Below are 18,721 nucleotides of genomic sequence, written 5' to 3'. Positions count from 1 at the left end.
AGTAATTTTATTTAATCTTCCCTTTTTCCCTAAAATAAATTTTAGGTGCAGGAAATTGTTACAGGTTGAACAAATAAGGGAATGGGAGATATCTAGAGGTTGAACAAATTTTCTACTAACCACAACTTAAGCAGATGAAGAGGAGATAAACCGTTACCTTAAGCACCAAAATGTAGCTCAAGTATACTAGTATAGTACTTGGTCTACAGATGAAGAGGAGATTGCTGAAAAGTTTGAAATGAATTTTGCCAAGACGCTAACTTTGAAATTCCATAAATCAGTTTAAATTGTAATTCCTTACTTGATTCTTCAAGGGAAAGGAATGTAACAAATTCATATATTCTGTTACTAAGATTTCTAGAATCTGGGATGTTAGTTAGGAAGTTAATTAGCCTTTTAGCCTTCAATTTCAATTCAGCTGTCAAATTATATTTCAAGGCCTTAGCACTGAAGCAAATTTATACAATATAATGTGATCAAAACTAAACTTTCATCTGCTCCATCACCCACAGAAGTCAGGTTTTTGCTCCCAAGCAAAATTGGCTTTGCCACCCACACAACTTTCAAAATCTACACTCATGGATCCAGTCATCCAGTTGCTAACTACTGCCGGAAAGAATGCATCTGACTACCATATCTGATATCCAAAATATTGGAGAAGAACTTGGGAATATGATACCCACGATTGTTCGAACTGTTGAACATTAGGGTGTCCAGCCTCATAAACCTGAATATGTTAAAACAGTTGATAAGTTTTCCCAACAAAGAAATTAATCAGTACAAACTCTGAAAACTTGAGTTTAGTTGTGATTGTTGCATACTCGTTAAAGAATTTCAGCCCCGACTTATTCTCAATGGTGATGGAGACTACACAATCTTCTGCTCATTTTTGCATGTGTTTCAAAAGCATATTATTGCCAGGACACTATTCTTCCGTCATATTTTGTGCATCTTTGTATAAGGATTGGAAGAGAACTGTGGAAATATACCTCTCTCCGAAACTTGGGAATATGACCTGCAACATCCCAAAATTGTTGAACTTGTGCCAGGAAGCAAGTATTTAAAAACCTAAATGCATGAAACATTGATTCTCAGAAACAATAGCATGGTATCAAAGCCTCGTATTGTGAATAATGAGTTATTTTAGCCACAGAGTATCAAATACTCGCATTGCAGGGTCAACGACAAAATATTTGAGGGGTAGACTAAAGATAGCAAAGATGCTTATGTGTACATCATAGGCAATGCATTCTCGTCTAAAATTATTTTTATTTATTTTCTATTTTCCATTTGTCACACTATAAGGTCCGGTATTAAGGTGTAGAAATATTTTAATCTATACATGCATTCATGCTATATTCTATCAAATGTGTTGATGGGTGCCCTTGAGGAGATAGAGTTACTTAGGTTGAGGAACGATAAACCTCCACTTGGTAGTGTTTGTCCTAGTTAACTTTTCACAAAGATTTAGAACATAGGAAAGATCCAATCAGGAATAACTTGATACACATTGAGGGGCCGTTTGGTTGGGGGTATTCATCAAAAGGAAAGGGAATCAACTGCCCTTATTCCCTTTGATGACGTTTGTTAGGCATATTTTTCCATTCCCTTTACCCTCCCCATTCCCCAAAATTCTTCCAACTTGATTCCCTACCCCCCTAGGGTTTTCCACTCCCTTTCCTTAGCCACCACTACACCACCATACCAGGATTACCAGCCACCACCATCCTACCCTACCCCAACCACCCTTGTCGCACCTCCACCGCCTCTCATTGCCCCACCCTACCCTCCGAAAAGCTTTCTCCTCCCTCGAAAAACTTCCCCAACCCCAGCAAAACCCTAAATACCCCTCCCCTCCCCGTAAAACCGTCGGCCGCCCCTCCCCCCACCCTCGAAACCCTAGGGGAATGCTATTCATGGTATAATAATCAAAACATCACAACACTGAGGAAATCCTTTAATTCATGAACATAAAGTCTGTCTTCCCATCTCAATCAAATCATACTCTGTGTAAATACTATTTACATGTTCAGGCTTCAGCCATTCAAATTTATTTCAGAATTCACGAAAATTCATATTATGATCGGTGGTCAATACATAAAAGAATTCTAATTATCAGGACAAAGGACTCTTAATCCAGAAATTTTTTAATAATTATGTTAACATCAGTCCCTGCTGTTTTTTACAAAAGGCACTAACAATTTGCTTTGTATATTTTACAAAAGGCAGAAGACACTAAAGCAATTTTTTAATTTTTTTGACAAACACACTAAAGCAGGTTTTCCCTCCTAAACGAAAGAAAAATTAAGGGCTTGTTTGGTTGATGTAGGAAGTAAATTCTCATGGGAAATTCTAATTCATGGGAAATTACTTCCTTTATTAAAATTCCTAGGAATTACATAAATATGTTTGGTTGTCATGTGGGAATTTATAAATCATGGGAATTGTGAATGACCAAGGGAGGGGTGGGTAAGTAACTTCCCATGTTTTGTAGGAAGTGAAAATTCCCATGAATTATGACTTCCCCCATTTTTACTTTTTAATGTCAACCAAACAACATACCCAAAAGAAAATTCATGGGAATTTTGAGTGTCCATGGAAATTAAAGGCAACCAAACAAGCCCTAATAATAGACACATCGAAGATGTAATCATGGGTCTTTTTTAGTAGGCATTAATTAATATTACAGTGACATAATGCTTATTCTTTTCATATATAAATTAAAACATGCATGGCTAGGGAATTTCTAGTAACATATTTGAGCATTCAAGTACCACAAGTCCCTAATAACTAAATAAATCATATCTCTGCCTATCAAACCAACATTTAGCTGGCTGCCATAACAACCAGGACACAATTTAGCAAAACTCCTTTGCTCTTATAAAAAATACAAGTAATTGAAGTATGTTAGGAGTTCCAAATCAAAATAAGAAAGTTTGCTTACTCATAAATAGCTGCGCCCAATGTAGATTGTATCCCAAATTAATAAAGAAGGGAGTGGTGAGATAATAACACTTACAACAATTAGTTTTCCAGCATTTTCAGGCCTTTTCGCTATTTTTACTGCAGCAGCTGCTGCCGCTCCTGAAGATATTCCAACCTGCAAGCAAGAGTGTGATTCACCAAAGGCAGCCCTCTATTATTTTATTTTGATTATCAATGGTAGCCCTCTATTATTAAAAACTTACATCTATGGCCTTACTTTTTATTTTATTTCGATTGACTTGGGCGTTGATTGACTTTATAATTTCCAATGCAGTCATATTTATTTTAAAACTTGGGCGTTGATTGACTTATAATTTCGAATGAAGATATTCCAACCTACAAATAAATGTAATTTTATAATAATACAGAGGGCTATCATTGAAAATTTCCAAAATAAAATACACAAAATAAATGAAAAAAAAAAGGAATACAAAAAAAAATAATGAGAAGTCGAAATTAGGAGATTTAGGTGTCAAATGAAGAATTAGTAATCATTGACATTTTAGAAACACCCCTGAACATGTATCAAGAAAGAAGTTCTTATAAAACAATGTCAAAAATCGATAACATAACACTACCTCCTTTTATAATTGCAATATTTGAGTTTTCATGCTTGTCAATGCACATTTTATATCATTTTATCTCTAATTACACTTTAGTAAAAAAGGCAAAATTGGCCGCAACACTCTGAAGTATGGCTTAGGTGTACTGAGCACCCTAAACTTTGCGTAGTAGCCTAAACACTGCCACCTACGGTCTTAGGTGCAACGCATGCCATAAATGAAAATTTCCGACAACTTATTTCACTGAGAGGAGGTGAATCTTCACTCTCTAGATCAATTATGTAGTCTTCCATCCATTTAGCACACATGGTTTCACCTCCTCCGATGAAATAAGTGGCCGAAAATTTTCATTTAAGGCACGCATTGCACCTAACACCATAGTTGGTGGTGTTTTGGCTACTACGCAAAGTTCAGGGTACTCAGTGCACCCAAGCCATACTTCAGGGTGTTGCGGCCAATTTCGCCTAGTAAATATTATAAAAAGTTAATATATTGAAAGTATAAATTGAGACGAATTTAACCAGGCCCCACATGACTATTTTCCAAGCACATAAATCACAAAAGATGGTTAAAGGCGTGTGTGTTAATAGTGTAAATTATCAAACATTGCAATTTAAAAGAATGGAGTAAGTATGATATAGTCCTACTATGCTAACCGATTTCTTAGTTATACCAGTAAACCTTCCTCCAAAGCCAACCTCCTTGCCATTTCAACTGCTTCACCATTAGAAACCTTCAAGTTTCCAAAACCATACATTAGTGAAAAAGTCCAATTGATAGAGTATAAAAACATATTCCTGGGCTTCAACCATAAAAACATATTCCTGGGCTTCAACCATAAGCTTAAGCTTTTGGTTGAGATGGTCCACTAACATGGTATCGGGGCCAGTGTGACACAAAGGTCACGGGTTCGAATCTCATCCACCCCTCCTTCATAGTGGAATTAATTCGCACCAGGTATGGGTGGGCCTGTGTTGCATCCACATTTCAAGCCCAAAGGGCCTTTCATGTGAAGGGGAGTGATAGAGTATAAAAACATATTCCTGGGCTTCAACCATAAGCTAAGCTTTTGGTTGAGATGGTCCACTAACACCAATGGACTACATTGAGGCACATATGTTCCAATAAAATTGCTAAAAGAAAATTCAAAGAAAATATATCCAAGGGGTCAATTTATAAGCTAAAAGATGCATAAAAAAGGAGAGAGTAGTCAAGTAATTAAACGATTCAGATACATACAACTATACAAGACCAGAGAAATAATGATGCATTACACTTATGAAGTGTAATTTGGTGAAACTGGCTTATAGGTGAATAATAAAATTAATAGCTTCTGTAAGCACTTCTTAGCTTGTCTTCTTACCATATGTCCATCTCACTTGCATCCATAAGACAATTGAGAAATTAAATACAGAATCTATGAGATGTATGACTCCTAATTGTGGTATAGACAGAAATGGAACAAAAGGAACAAAGCATGACATATATTTTCTTTCCCTGGTATAGCGCCACTCTCACTATACACATCCCTTTCTACTTTTCCTCATGACTGGCAACACAGCCACTTATTTCTATTCTCATCTTCCCTAAATCCTTTTGCCCTAATTTTCAACTCTGCATTGCACAGCAGACTCAACCACACTGAATAATACCAATTTATATGGTGGTTCTAAGGGGTATACAAGACCTATATAACCCAAATACTCATTGTAGAGAGAACAAACCGCCAGATTTAAAAACTGTCTCCATCACAAAAGTTCCTAAATAAATTTAACACTTGTATTGACAGTACATATGGTAAGCAGACATAAAGTGCAGCAACGGTAATGGATTTGTATGTATTTTGCAAGGAAAATTAATGGTCATTATCATGTCAATGGAGTTCCACGCTTCCACTTACAAGCGGGTGTTTTTGTTCACAAATTTATTTACACACAATACCATAACTAAAATGGTAAAGGATGGTAATAGAAATTTGTAAAAAAAAAAAAAAAAAAAAAAAAAAAAAAAAAAAAGGGGAAAAAGAAAGAACGAAAGAAAAAGAAAAAGGTATTTGTAGAGGGACTATCATTATCATGCGCATTGGTATACAATCTTCTTCACAAAATTATTTATATAATCATTACTATTATCACTGTTTATCATAAATAACCAGATGGGCCGTAGGCATTAGAATGTTAAATTATAAGTTGTTGGAAGCAGATGCAAAGGATATAGAAAAGGAAGAGGATGTCTAGTGTGTGTGTGTGTGTGTGAGAGAGAGAGAGAGAGAGATGAAAAGAAAAAAAAAGCTGAACCATTTGGCTTTTACTCAAAGAAAAGAGGAGCCATGTTTGTTTATTACAAACAATCAAACGGGCTGCAAAAGTAGTGGAATGTTGGATAATAAAAAAATGGAAGCAGATGCAGAGAAAATAGAAAAAAGTAATAGGCTGTCAGAGATGTGATGGGGAAAGTGAGAGATGAAAAAAAAAAAACCATTGGCTTTCACTCAAAGGAAAAGAGGAGTCTTGTTTGGATGGATGACCCAAAATATTAATATTTTTTAGACATATATAACGATATCCTGCCCCTTCCCCCCAACCCCCCCCTTCTTTTGCCCAATTCATCCCATCACCAAGAATCATGTATATATTTACGCATTATTTTTAACACTGCATTTTATTAGAAAATTGATACTCTGCAACAGAAAAGATGTCGAAAAGGGAGGAAGGAGGGGAGTGCCAATGTTTCAAAAGGCACGTTTCTGCTGCCCAAGTGCTAAGAAAGATCTGAACGAGACACCTTTAATGAGTCATATTGCAGGCATTCATAAATAAATTCTACACAATGGCAGGAGACAGATTTCCAGCATGGTTTCATTCATGGATGTGCCACTGAAATCATTCCTAAATTCTCTAACTACCGAAGCTGGCTATTCAACATATACTTGTAATATCATCACAACTTACAAGATGCTGTGCTAAGAAAGATCTGAACGAGACACCTTTAATGAGTCATATTGCAGGCATTCATAAATAAATTCTACACAATGGCAGGAGACAGATTTCCAGCATGGTTTCATTCATGGATGTGCCACTGAAATCATTCCTAAATTCTCTAACTACAGAAGCAGGCTATTCAACATATACTTGTAATATCATCACAACTTACAAGATGCATAAGTCTTAACAATTTTAGTTTGTATGATTATACAATGAGGTCAGGCCCACATAAACTGATTAACCTAATTGTGATTTAAATACAGCATGTAACAATATCAAAAAGATACAAAGATCACAAGATAGATTAAGAGAATGAAGGGAAAAATGCAAGTGATAATACCTTCAAAACTTCATCAAGTAATGGAATATCCAATATACTAGGAACATATCCTGCATCCACATGATAAAATTGAGATTAGAGCGTTATAAGCGGAGGGGGAGTGGACGAAAAAAAGCACCCATTTAAATTATGGCTTGCATTACTAAAATAATATTAATAGATAACGTAGAAACACCATGGTGAAGATAAGGCATGAATCAAGGAAATCACCTGGGTTTTCTCCAGATATCACACCTCTTTCAGCAGGTTCTACACCGATAACCTAAGTATTTGTAACAAATTATCAATGTTGTCATGTTTGATGGGCAAAATAATGTTAAGAATAACAAAGTAAAAAAAAGTGGAGTATAAATATAAAATAATTGTAACAAAAGGTGACTTTTAGCAAATGTAGGCCTAACTAGTAACCAAAATGCATAGTCAATAACAAGTACCCAGGATGCTAAATGTTTAACTTAAATCCTCAGCAAGATATATGAATTTCAAAGACAGCATTACAAGCCATAATGATGAGGGTTTAAATTTTGTGGTTTTTCTACAGCTTAAAATTCCCATGATTTCATCCTATTTGGCAACTGTCAAAATAAGCTTTGAGCCTTAGACCTTCCAACCGGGAAATGACTCAAACGATTGCACCATTGATTCAATGACTTAAGATTTCACGAACAAACCACTCATTCACTCAATGTTAGTTGTTTCCTTTTCTTGCAACTACTTGCATCATTTTAAGTCCTTAAGGTCATTGTAATTACCAAAATCACACAAGTTAGGGGGCATTTGGCTTGTTCAAGGGGCAAAAGAAACGAATATAGAAAGTAATACAAGGAGAAAGGAAAGAAAAACCCAAAATTTTCAAGTTGCTTGCTTCTACATAGAAAAGGGAATTAATATTTACAGCTCCTCTCCCTTCCTAACAGTCACCACTTCTGTTCTCTCTCTTCTTTGCTATCATCACTTTCCTTCTCACCCTACCTTACCCACTGTCAGTACCACAAAACTCACCATTAACCAATTTTCAAACTATCATTATCGATTAGCTGCAGTAGACCACAGTTGTCGCCATCAATTCAACTGTCACTGACTATTATAACTGTCAAAATCAACATTATGGGAGTCAAATTTATATAGAGGTTACAGATTTAGGATGCCTGGCAAGTAATTTGATGGTGAAGGTTAAGTATTGTTCGTGGTGGATGGCAAAGAGGCGGTTGCGTCAAATTACTTTCTCTCTTACTTCAGATTTTGATGGTGGGTTGTCAGTAAAAATGATGGTGGTCATGATGTAAAAGCAAAGCCACAATGTTTCGGTTGGGCCGTATTGCAACAGATTTTCAATTGTCTGAACCGACATTGTCCATATCAACTAGGCATATTTCAAAAACCCATGACCTCGTCTGAATCAAATGTTCCAACACTAAATCACCCCGCACTAAACATTACATCCCTTGTTTCACTCAAAAGCTAATTCCTATTCATAGAATTAGCGAAAGATTCTCCATGTCTCCCCACTTGTGACTATAATCACTTACTATTCTACTCTAACTATAATAGTGTACAAGTATTATAAAATCCTAATTGATAATACTATTAAAACAAGTTTGAATCACGACAACCATGACATACAGGCCTCGATCAATGCATCATATTTGAATCACGACAACCATGACATACAGGCCTCGATCAATGCATCATATTTGACCTGCAACACTACAATTATTTCTGCGATCATAATTGAAACTATATTTTTGAAACCATGATGGTGGGTCGATTTTCATGGTGATTTAAAGGTTTTTCATGGTGGTTGGGTGCCTTTTGTGGTGGTTTAGTAGTTCTCACGGTCAGGTGGTGGGCTTAGGTGATGGAGTGGTTAAATGATGCAGTAGGGTGGTGCTGGTGGTTGATGATGAGTGGTCAAAGTAGTGGTTAAGGTTGGTCAAGGATGTTTGAAGAGGACTTTGAAGTTTGAACAACAAATGGATTCAAGGCTGCTGTTTCCTTTCTCAGATTCAAACTCCCAAAAAATAATGTCCATTTCTGATAATATGCTACTGACCTTAATGTCTTTGTTCACCATTTTCAAATAACGTCCAGTGCCAGTGACAGTTCCACCGGTGCCCATTCCAGCGACAAAGATGTCAACACTACCCAAAGTATCTTCCCATATTTCTGGACCTGTAGTTTCAAAATGGACCTGCAATAGCAAGATTTATCAAAAAGCTAAGAATGAATTATGCAATATAATATGCAAAATCTAATTATAACAACAAGCAAAAGTAATTTTGAAAATACAAAAAATGACCTTGGTATTGGCAACATTATTGAACTGCTGTAACATGTAAGCATTTGGAGTGTTTAAAACAAGTTCCTCAGCCTTCTCAACAGCACCTTTCATGCCTTTTACAGGATCTGTTAGAATAACTTCAGCTCCAAATGCACGTAAAAGAATCCGTCTTTCAATATTTATATATGCGGGCATTGTGACAATTAATTTATACCCCTTTGTTGCTGCTGCAAAAGCAATTCCAATTCCTGTATTTCCACTTGTAGGCTCCACCAATATGGACTATTATATGCACAGCAATAGCAAGAAATATAAGAATGTGAAAGAATAACAAAGCCATAGTGAACAAATAATCACATGGAACAATTAGTGGTTACTTGATGAGAAGTATAATTGACTCATGAAAATTGGGTAATGAACTGTAGAATAACACACCTTTCCAGGAGATATGGCTCCACTTTGTTCAGCCTCTGATATCATAGCACACCCAATTCTGAAAGATAAATTACAGATATGAAACAAAATTCGATGCAGCTAATATTGTATACAAGGAACAGACTATTGTGAAATTCATTCATGAGACAGTAATATATGACATGACCGCTATGTTGATCACTTTCAAAACAAAGATAGTGATCAGGAGTATATGAGTTGCATAATTGCGACTCAATAACTTAATTAACAATGCATTGAAAATTGGTATATAATGTCACGAAGAATCAATTCCCCCAAATATATGCAGGATGACGACTTTAAAGATAAAAGGTTATAGCATAAGTCACATGACAAGTAAGTTCAAGATTTGGAATAGATGACACACTGAGAGTCCAAAATATCATAAGCTAGAAATATCAAAAGCAAAGAAGTGAAGATTTAACCTGCCTAATAATTAAATATGCTTGAAGTTGGCTGCAAATCCAAAGGATGAATTTTAACAGTGCAAGGATAGACTAAAAGACTCGGCCAATGCTAAAGGCACACTCTCCTATTTCTTGAAAGTTGAAACCTCTTGTTTCTTATACTTTACTTTATATCAGTAAATTATAACAATAAATAAACAAGCAAACAATGATGAATGTCAGATCTACAATTTCTACAAGTTTGGTTTGACATGCAAATTTATGGGAAGTTGAGTTTTCTAAAAAATGGACGCATGTGGACTTCTCTGTTGACAATAACATAGGAAATAGAAATTCCTAGGAATTCCATCTTGCACAAATCGGAGGAATTAACTTACCTGCTCTCACTAGGTAAGTGGGAATTCCCATGGGTATTAGAAATTCCCACATCCAACCAGACAAACCTAAGCATTTTCTAGAAAAAAAAATTTCAAAGTGTATTGGAGATTCCTACAAAATCATAGTCCCTACATGTAATTAAAACAACCACAAGAGTCTTGACACCTTTTGATTGACATGCATTATTGCATGGCTCTGCATAGGTTTCACATGAGGTTTTTCCTCCTAGAACTAAAAAATTCAGACCAGCAAACCTTAAATAAGGTGAAGTGAACATACCCTATATGTTGCTGATAGATGTTTGGTTTATGCATATGAAAGGAGAAGGAAATCATAGGGGAAAGAATAATTAATTCTAAAACTCACATACGAGCATTTGCATGTTCAAAAATAGCTAGAGTTTCAGACAATTACAGAGGAAAAAGGCAAGAAACATTGTATCCAAAGTAGCCAATAACACTTGCAATAAAGATACTAAGTTGGCAATATACCAATGTTAGTACAGTTGGTTCCTAATAACCAGAGACTGCAAGAACAGGTACAACTATACAAAAAAAAAAATCAACATTCGAGAACAATGCTCACCTGTCCTTTACACTTCGGCAAGGTTCCATGGATTCAAGTTTTGCAGCAACGTTTGCTAAACAGCCTTCAGTCACTCTATTGAGATATATCATTGGTGTGCATCCAATCAACTACTCAAAAATAAAGAGATTGATTGTTAAGTACAATATTTAACTGCAAGATACTAGAAAATTAAGCTGCAGGCATTTTCAGTGCTATAGCTTCCAAAGCGACTGATCAGGCTGGAGCAAATGCACCACAACAGGGGCAGAAGTTATAATAAAAACAGCTATTATTTTCCTGAAAACATATGTAACTACAACAAAGAATATTTGAAAATAATATGATTCACTGAGATGTGTGATTATTGTTGCATTTTACACATAGTACATTTTACAAGCTAAATCTATTTACTCACTCTTCACTTCTTTTCAAGCACTGTCTCACGTATACGACCCTCGGACATGAGAATGGCACTTAAACACTTCGTTTTGGACTAAAAGTATGCAAATATCTATAACTGCATTAGACACTCAAACATCTACTAATTGTATCCAAGTAATATAGACCTAATTTACACCTCCCAAAAAACAATGCTAAAAGCTATTACTACTCGCATTTGTTTTCCTCACTTCACAGCAAAGTCATGCACATAATCAATAGTTGCTTGCGAAAACCAATGTCACATTCCACAACAACAACAATATCATAGCCTCAATTCCAACGATGGGGTCACCTCATATCGCATCACTCCGAACCCATCACTAAATCAGACACATATAAGAGTTACCAATATGTAACAAATTCAACATTACATAGAAACTAATTCCAAAATAAAACCGAAAGCCAAAGACGGAAAATAAATAAAAAAAAATAGCCACCACCTGAGTGACATCTTCCGCTATATTGACAGTATCGAGGTCCGGTGCTCTAGCTTGAGTTTTACTGTGGGTGACCAAAGAACTCCTACATTTCTTCAATTTAGAGGGTTTTAGAGTTAGAGTAAAGGGTTTTAGAGGTGTTGAAATTGTCAATGAGTTCAACCATGGTGTTGCCGCCTTGTGCTGTGGTTTGCAGCACCAAGAAATGGCTGAAGATGATGATATAGCCGCCATTGATGATACAGGATAAAGTTCCTGAACCACATTTTGAAAACAAAATTACTTTACTGTATTTTTTATGGATAAATGAACTGCCACCATTTATGAAGTTATTTGTATAGCATAATTGAAGAACATAGATGAAAGAAGAAAGTTGTTACCTCTTGCAAATTGGACTTCCTTTTCTTCAACTGTGTGACTTATCCAACTTCTCAAAGTCTTTCAAGTATCAACATAGGCGTACTTTTTTTTTTTTTTTTTTTTTTTTACGAAAATGTTTGTGTTTTTTTTTTTTTTTTTTTTTGGTTTTTTTTTTTTAAGAAAAGCAACATAGGATCGGAATCTAGTATACAAGTCGGGCTTGGGTCGAGTTTAATCAAGTCTCACGTTGAGTTATTTTAATGATTTCTAAGGTTTGTCATCGGATCAAGACTAGTGCGGATTGAATTGATTTGAGGATCGAAAATCTATACTATATATTAAAGTAATCACCGGAAGGACACTTGGCATGATTGTATGAAAAATTTTCCCTCCAAAATACTCTTTTTATATATAAAAAAAAAATCTACTAAAAAAATTTAACGACTATTTCACCAAATGCCACTGAGCAATTTAAAAATTCACCAAATGTCATCGGACTTTTCAAAATTCACCAAATGACACCGAGTTTTAAAAAAAAGGGAAATTCTCAATGGTAGCCCTCTACTTTTGCTTATTTCCAATGGCAACCAACTTTTTTTTAATTATCTTTGGTAGCCATATACTTTTAAATTTGCTCAACCGTAACCTTAATAATGTTTTTCCATTAGAATTCTGTTAAAACTAACTATATTGTAAACCAAGGTTAACTTACAAAAAAAATAAAACACTTTACCATCCACCCTCTCCCCCTTCCCTTCCAATCCTCCATTGTTGGTCTTCTTCATTGCCGCAACTGGGATCGATTGCTAGCTAGGTCTGATCGGAGCACCTGGTCTTGCCTTGCCCGTCGTCGCAAAGGCTTCCCCCACCAAAAATACCCCGAAAACCTCCCCTTCCCAACTACAAGCCGCCCCCCACAACCCTAATTCCCCACCTGAAACCAGCCCAAACTCGCGTTTTAGGGTGGTTTAAAGGTAGGGATTGATTAGAAATTGGGGGCGCGCGACTCGTGGTGGGTGGAAGGGGTCGTTTTTCGGTGGTGGGAAAGGGGAGGGACGAGTTCAGGGGCAGGGGGAAATTGAAGGGGATGGGAGCGGGAAAGGGGATGGGTGGGGGTTGGGCCTCTTGGGTGACAAGGTTGAGTAAATCGACGCATAGGGAAGGCCTGAGTGTCGGCCGGAAAGGCTTGGCTAAGCGTCGGTCGTCGGCAGTGGAAGAGGGGGGGGGGAAGATGGCGGTTGGGTTGGTGTTAGAAGGGGCGGTTTTGTTTTTTTAATTTTTAGAAAACTAACTATGATTAAGTGTTTTTTATTTTTTTTATTTGAAATACTTAACTCTAGTTGCGTAATAAGTTATATTTAACGGAAAAAACATTAGTAAGGTTACGGTTGAGAATTTTTAAAAGTATATGGCTACCAAAGATAATTGAAAAAAAAGTTGGTTACCATTGGAAATAAGCAAAAGTAGAGGGCTACCATTGAGAATTTCCCTTAAAAAAATTCACAAAGTGTCATTATTGTCTAACGGAGTTAAATCTGTTAATAACTAGGGCTTGATCATGACACATGTGGACACATGTCAGTCAGCTATTGGTTTTAAAAAATTAAATTAAAATTTTTTTTAAAAAAAAAAAAACAAAAAAAAAACTCTAAATCCTAACCCAAACCAGCCCCCACTACCATAGCCACCACCCAAAGCCAACCGCCGGAATCCCCTAACTTCCCGCTGGAATCCGCCGGAACCCCCTAACCTCCCTCTTGAATCCATTGACCCCACCAAAACCACTGACTCCACTTAATCCCCCTTTCCTCCTCCCGATAAATCACCCCGTCCACCGCAAGTCCGCAACCGCCCACAATTCCGCCTGCCCGACGACTCCAGCACCTTGACGACGACCTACAGAACTTCGCCTACCCGAAACCCCCGCCGTGATCCCTACCACAGCCCCCGCAACCACCTCACGCACCAACACGACGCATCACCATAGCCACCGAAATCGACCATGGAAACCCAAAATTGAACCTGACTATGGAAACCCTTCACCCTCAAACGGCCGAAATCGACCATGGAAATCCCGAAGGGTCGATTTCTATGGCCGATTTCGTCGTTTCAAGGATGGAGGATATGAGTGGTTTTGCGCGGTGGTTATGCTGTTTTCAAAGCTCGTGCTCGCTGTTGGTTTTTGGGGTCGGGGCAGTTTGTGTGGGTGGTATTGGGGGTCGGCGGTGGGTTAGGTAGGGTGTTAAAGGGTCGCCGGCCGATATTTGGTGGTTAATGTGGTGGCCGACCGTTTTTCGGCGAGATAAGGGGAGGAACTAGGGTTTGGCGGTGGTGGGGGTGGTTGGGAAAATTTTAGGGTTTTTGTTTTTAATTTTTTGTTTTTTTAAAAAAAATTATGAATTAAGATAAATGGACCAATTATATCATGACATGTGTCATGATTAACCCCTAATAACTAACGGAGTTAACGGCCATTGGTCATTAATGGCACTCGGTGAATTTTTATAAAACTGGGTGACATTTGGTGAATTCTGAAAAGTCCGATGGCATTTGGTGAATTTTTAAAGTGCTTTGTGGAAATTTGGTGAAATAGCCGAAAATTTAAAGGATAGACATTATTAAATTCAAATTTAAAAATAAAAAAATGTTACATAAGTTATGTTGTGAAAATAAAGGAAAACATAATAATTGAGAGAGAATTAATTTAAGTATATTATTCCATATATTAGAGGTATATATACATAGAATACAATTAGGGTTTGCTTAGATAACAATAAACCCTAGATTTAGAATATTCCGGAATGATATAAGGATAATGGATATCCACACAATATTTTCATAACACTCCCCCTTGGATGTCCATTATCGAAGATTGTGTCTCGTTAAAACCTTAATAGGAAAAACTCTATGGGATAAAAACCTAATTAAGGAAAAAGAGTACAAAATTCTTCGTAACACGCTCAAAATGCTGCCTCATAAAAAACCTTACCAGGAAAACCCAATGTGGGACAAAACCATGGTCAAGGGAAAAAGAGTGCAGCGCGTATTTTCTCCCCCTGATGAATACATAAGTAACATAACTTGAGATCTTCTAGTCCCGCATCAATGAATCCAATATAGTTGAATATCTTCTCATATGTGGTAAAATAACATTCGTTGATCTTCGATCCTCCCAAACTGAAATTACATCTTCAAATCTTCAAGTCTTCATGTGAACATGTGAAGTGTCTTTATTTCATCATATATACATGTGTTTTTCTCTAATATCATTATTTCAAATCTTTGTTTAATAGTTGATTTAAAAGTTAAACTTATACGGTTACAACTTCTTCTGGAAGTCGTGAATAATAGAAATTGATGATTATTATTTGATCAAACATTCATTAATAATAATTTGATGACAAAACTTGATATTACTAATGTCGTTCTTCAATCTCATATGAATTATAATATAACGCATGTAATTATATACATTGATCATGGTTCTTCTGGACCATAAGAAAACATCCTCAAGCATAAGTATTCCATTAATATTCTTCAGATATTTCATAATTGACATGATAGTTCTCTTGTAGATATAAATAGTAATTCTCACTAACTTTTATATGCTCAATCTTCAGGTTGAGATATCAATGGTGTAGTCACATTGACAAAGAGTTTGATAATAATTACAATATTCCGAATATTAAATTTTTAGGGCTATAAATACGTACGTTGCACATAAGTTCTTTAGGAACTTTTCTTACATGATATTAAATCAATGTCATCAACAATTTCATCACAACTGTGAGCCCACTGAAATATAAATATCTCTTTTAAAGTTCATATAAATGTTGTAAATACGCCTTATTATATTTTGGGCAAACATTCATACATACCATAATAATTATATATAAATTAGTGCATGCAATATGTGATATATAGAAACTATGATTAGATATTGAACAAAATATACAATGAGTAATGCATGTAACAACTTCCTACATATGCAATGAATAATCCATTAACCTATGACTCACACGTGCATGTATATGAACATACATAAGACTCGAAATAATGCATGACACTGTACAGTGTGGATTTAAAAATCCATATTTCATTGGACTTCTAGTCCATGATAAAATTATGATCATTGTCATAATGCCGACATCAAAATGGACATATATTCAGATCCCTTATTCACTAGTCCATTCTATCATGCATATGCATTATTTATCGGTTCCATATACCGGTATCATCATGTAATTTCTCATGGTACAATTTTAATTTGCATGCTATTTTTGACATTGATATCTGAATACATTTTTCATTTGGTACCATCATTATTTTTTTTATATCATATAGGTCATCTATTGTAATAAAAATTCAGATATCTATACCACTTTTTCAGGTATTTATACAACATGATATTTATATACTATATATATTACACTATTAGAGTTAACTGCACTATCTATCTTGTCGTATATCATATCCATTAGACATATCTTTATTTTAGAACCGATCATACAACCTACACTTCAGGTGTAGTGATTCAAGTATAATTGGCAAGATTTATCTCAATGTATACACATTATTTATATGACCAAAATGTATCTTCAACGCTATGCAACATGAGTCATAACTGAATACAAATTAAATCATAAATGTGCAAAATATATAGACAAAAGTTGACATATAACTTTTCAAAGTACCATTATAGGGATCATAGTTATTATTTATTTAATTTTTAATTTTTCCAACTTTTAATTTGCTAATTCGTTCTTCTCCCCCTAAGTTGGTAAAATATCTCATTTATAGGGGCGTTTAATTCTATACCAACTTAGTAGACAAATTTTTACTAATAAAATTCACTTCATTAGGAGGATCACAATCAAAATTTATTTCTCAGAAGATTTGTAATAAAGAAGTTCTATCTCTTTTGGAAAACAATTTTAATGAAGAATCATTTCTTCATGAACTTTACATTGCATGTTGTAGGGAATAATTCAAGCATTAACCCCTTGCTTGAACCCCACTGTGATCATACACTAAAGTACGGTGGCGTCCAAAAGGGAAGAAGATAGAGCAAAAGAGTCGCCAACAAGTTTTTTAGGAACTTGTAAACCGTTCACGAGGTGAAGGTTACACCCCTTAACGATCCAAGAGATCGTCAACTCCATAAGGTCATGAACCAAATAAGGGTTCGGGGATGAAGGTACAAATCCAACCTAAAAGAGATTGAACCTGCCCTAATAATAGGCCTCTACTTTATTCTGATCGTATTCATGTGCGCTTTCTGATTAACATGCAATCATTAGGATTAACCATAAATTTGTTTATCTATGTTGATTGAATATTAATGCACAAATAAACTATTATTGGCGATCACTTGAAATATAATCAAATTAACCCTAACAAGATTATTAATTATCTTATTAAGCATGATTACAAGTACCAATTCCCTTTAAACATGCATAAAAGGTGTGATCAAGCAATAACAATAAATATCAAGCAACATAATAAATAATCAATATCATGAATAATAATTACAATAATCATAATAATAATAATCATAAATAAAATAATCATCATCAAAATAATAATAATAATAATAATAATAATAATAATAATCATAATCATCATAAATCATAACAATTATAATCATAATCATGTTCATGTTAATATTAAAGCACAATAATAGCAAGATCCTAGGCATGATACTAACAAGATTAATAACAAACCTTAGCATGTCACTAAGCAATAAAAATCAAAGGTTTAACCCTAACATGATACTAAAAATCATAAATATTAGGAAGAACATAGGAAGCATCATAACAATCATATTTAATATTAAAATTACCCTAGACATGATACTAGGAATATCATAATAACAATGTAAACATGATTTCTACATCATAATATCAATAAATCAATTAAAGTACTTACTCTGATGCCTCGTACCTCTTTCCAAGAACAAAATACACACGTTAGTAACTTCAAGGAAAATAACAATCAAAACAATTAAATTAAATAATTGAAAGAGAGATTTGGGACCAAACCCTCAGAAATTAAAACCTTTCACGTCTAGGGCGAAGGCAACTTCAAATATGGCTAGGTGTATCTAAATCTTGTGAATGCGGAATTTTGTATGAGAAAACAAAGTTTAGAAAAGAGAGATAGAGAGAGAATAATCAAGGAAATCTTGATGGGAGTTGGTGAATGATTAAGAGAGAATTAGAGAATTAATGATTGCGAATGAAAACTGATTGTAGGTGAGAATTGGTGCATGAAAACGGAGTTTTTAATACGTTATTTATAGAGAAAATCAGCCAAAAAGATAAAATAAACAAAACAGAGTCTGACGCACATAAAACAGAGCTGGCGCCACCCTTGGCTAACTGGCGCCAGGCACCAACACTAGCGCCAGGCGCCAATGGCTAGCGCCAGGCGCCAGGCCTGGTTCCAGGCGCCAAGCCTGATTTTAACGCGTCTTCGAAAATCAGATAAATTGTCCGTACTGGAGGATAAAATCATATAATTTCC

At 35.4% G+C, this 18,721-nt stretch overlaps 1 protein-coding gene across 2 annotated transcripts; it reads right to left on the bottom strand.

Moving 5' to 3' along the window:
- Positions 1-252: 252 nt before the first annotated feature.
- Positions 253-12,306, bottom strand: LOC110700024 (putative inactive cysteine synthase 2). 2 transcript variants are annotated; one of them, XM_021877514.1, is made up of 12 exons: positions 12,217-12,306; positions 11,840-12,091; positions 10,977-11,086; positions 9,589-9,646; positions 9,172-9,435; positions 8,926-9,063; positions 7,083-7,134; positions 6,873-6,922; positions 4,222-4,281; positions 3,020-3,100; positions 822-1,015; positions 253-727 (listed from the first exon to the last, which is right to left on the bottom strand). In XM_021877514.1, exons 2-11 carry the CDS (start codon positions 12,068-12,070, stop codon positions 926-928), a joined length of 1,134 nt encoding a protein of 377 aa, XP_021733206.1. In that variant the 5' UTR covers positions 12,071-12,091; positions 12,217-12,306; the 3' UTR covers positions 253-727; positions 822-925. The 2 variants fall into 2 exon arrangements, with proteins under 2 accessions (XP_021733206.1, XP_021733207.1); XM_021877515.1 differs by lacking the exons at positions 253-727; positions 822-1,015; positions 3,020-3,100 and adding an exon at positions 3,107-3,321.
- Between the last annotated feature and the right edge of the window lie 6,415 nt (positions 12,307-18,721).

The sequence above is a fragment of the Chenopodium quinoa genome, unplaced genomic scaffold (genome assembly GCF_001683475.1).
Source record: "Chenopodium quinoa cultivar QQ74 unplaced genomic scaffold, ASM168347v1, whole genome shotgun sequence".
Classification (NCBI taxonomy): Eukaryota; Viridiplantae; Streptophyta; class Magnoliopsida; order Caryophyllales; family Amaranthaceae; genus Chenopodium; species Chenopodium quinoa.
This window is presented reverse-complemented; position numbering and strand designations above follow the sequence as displayed.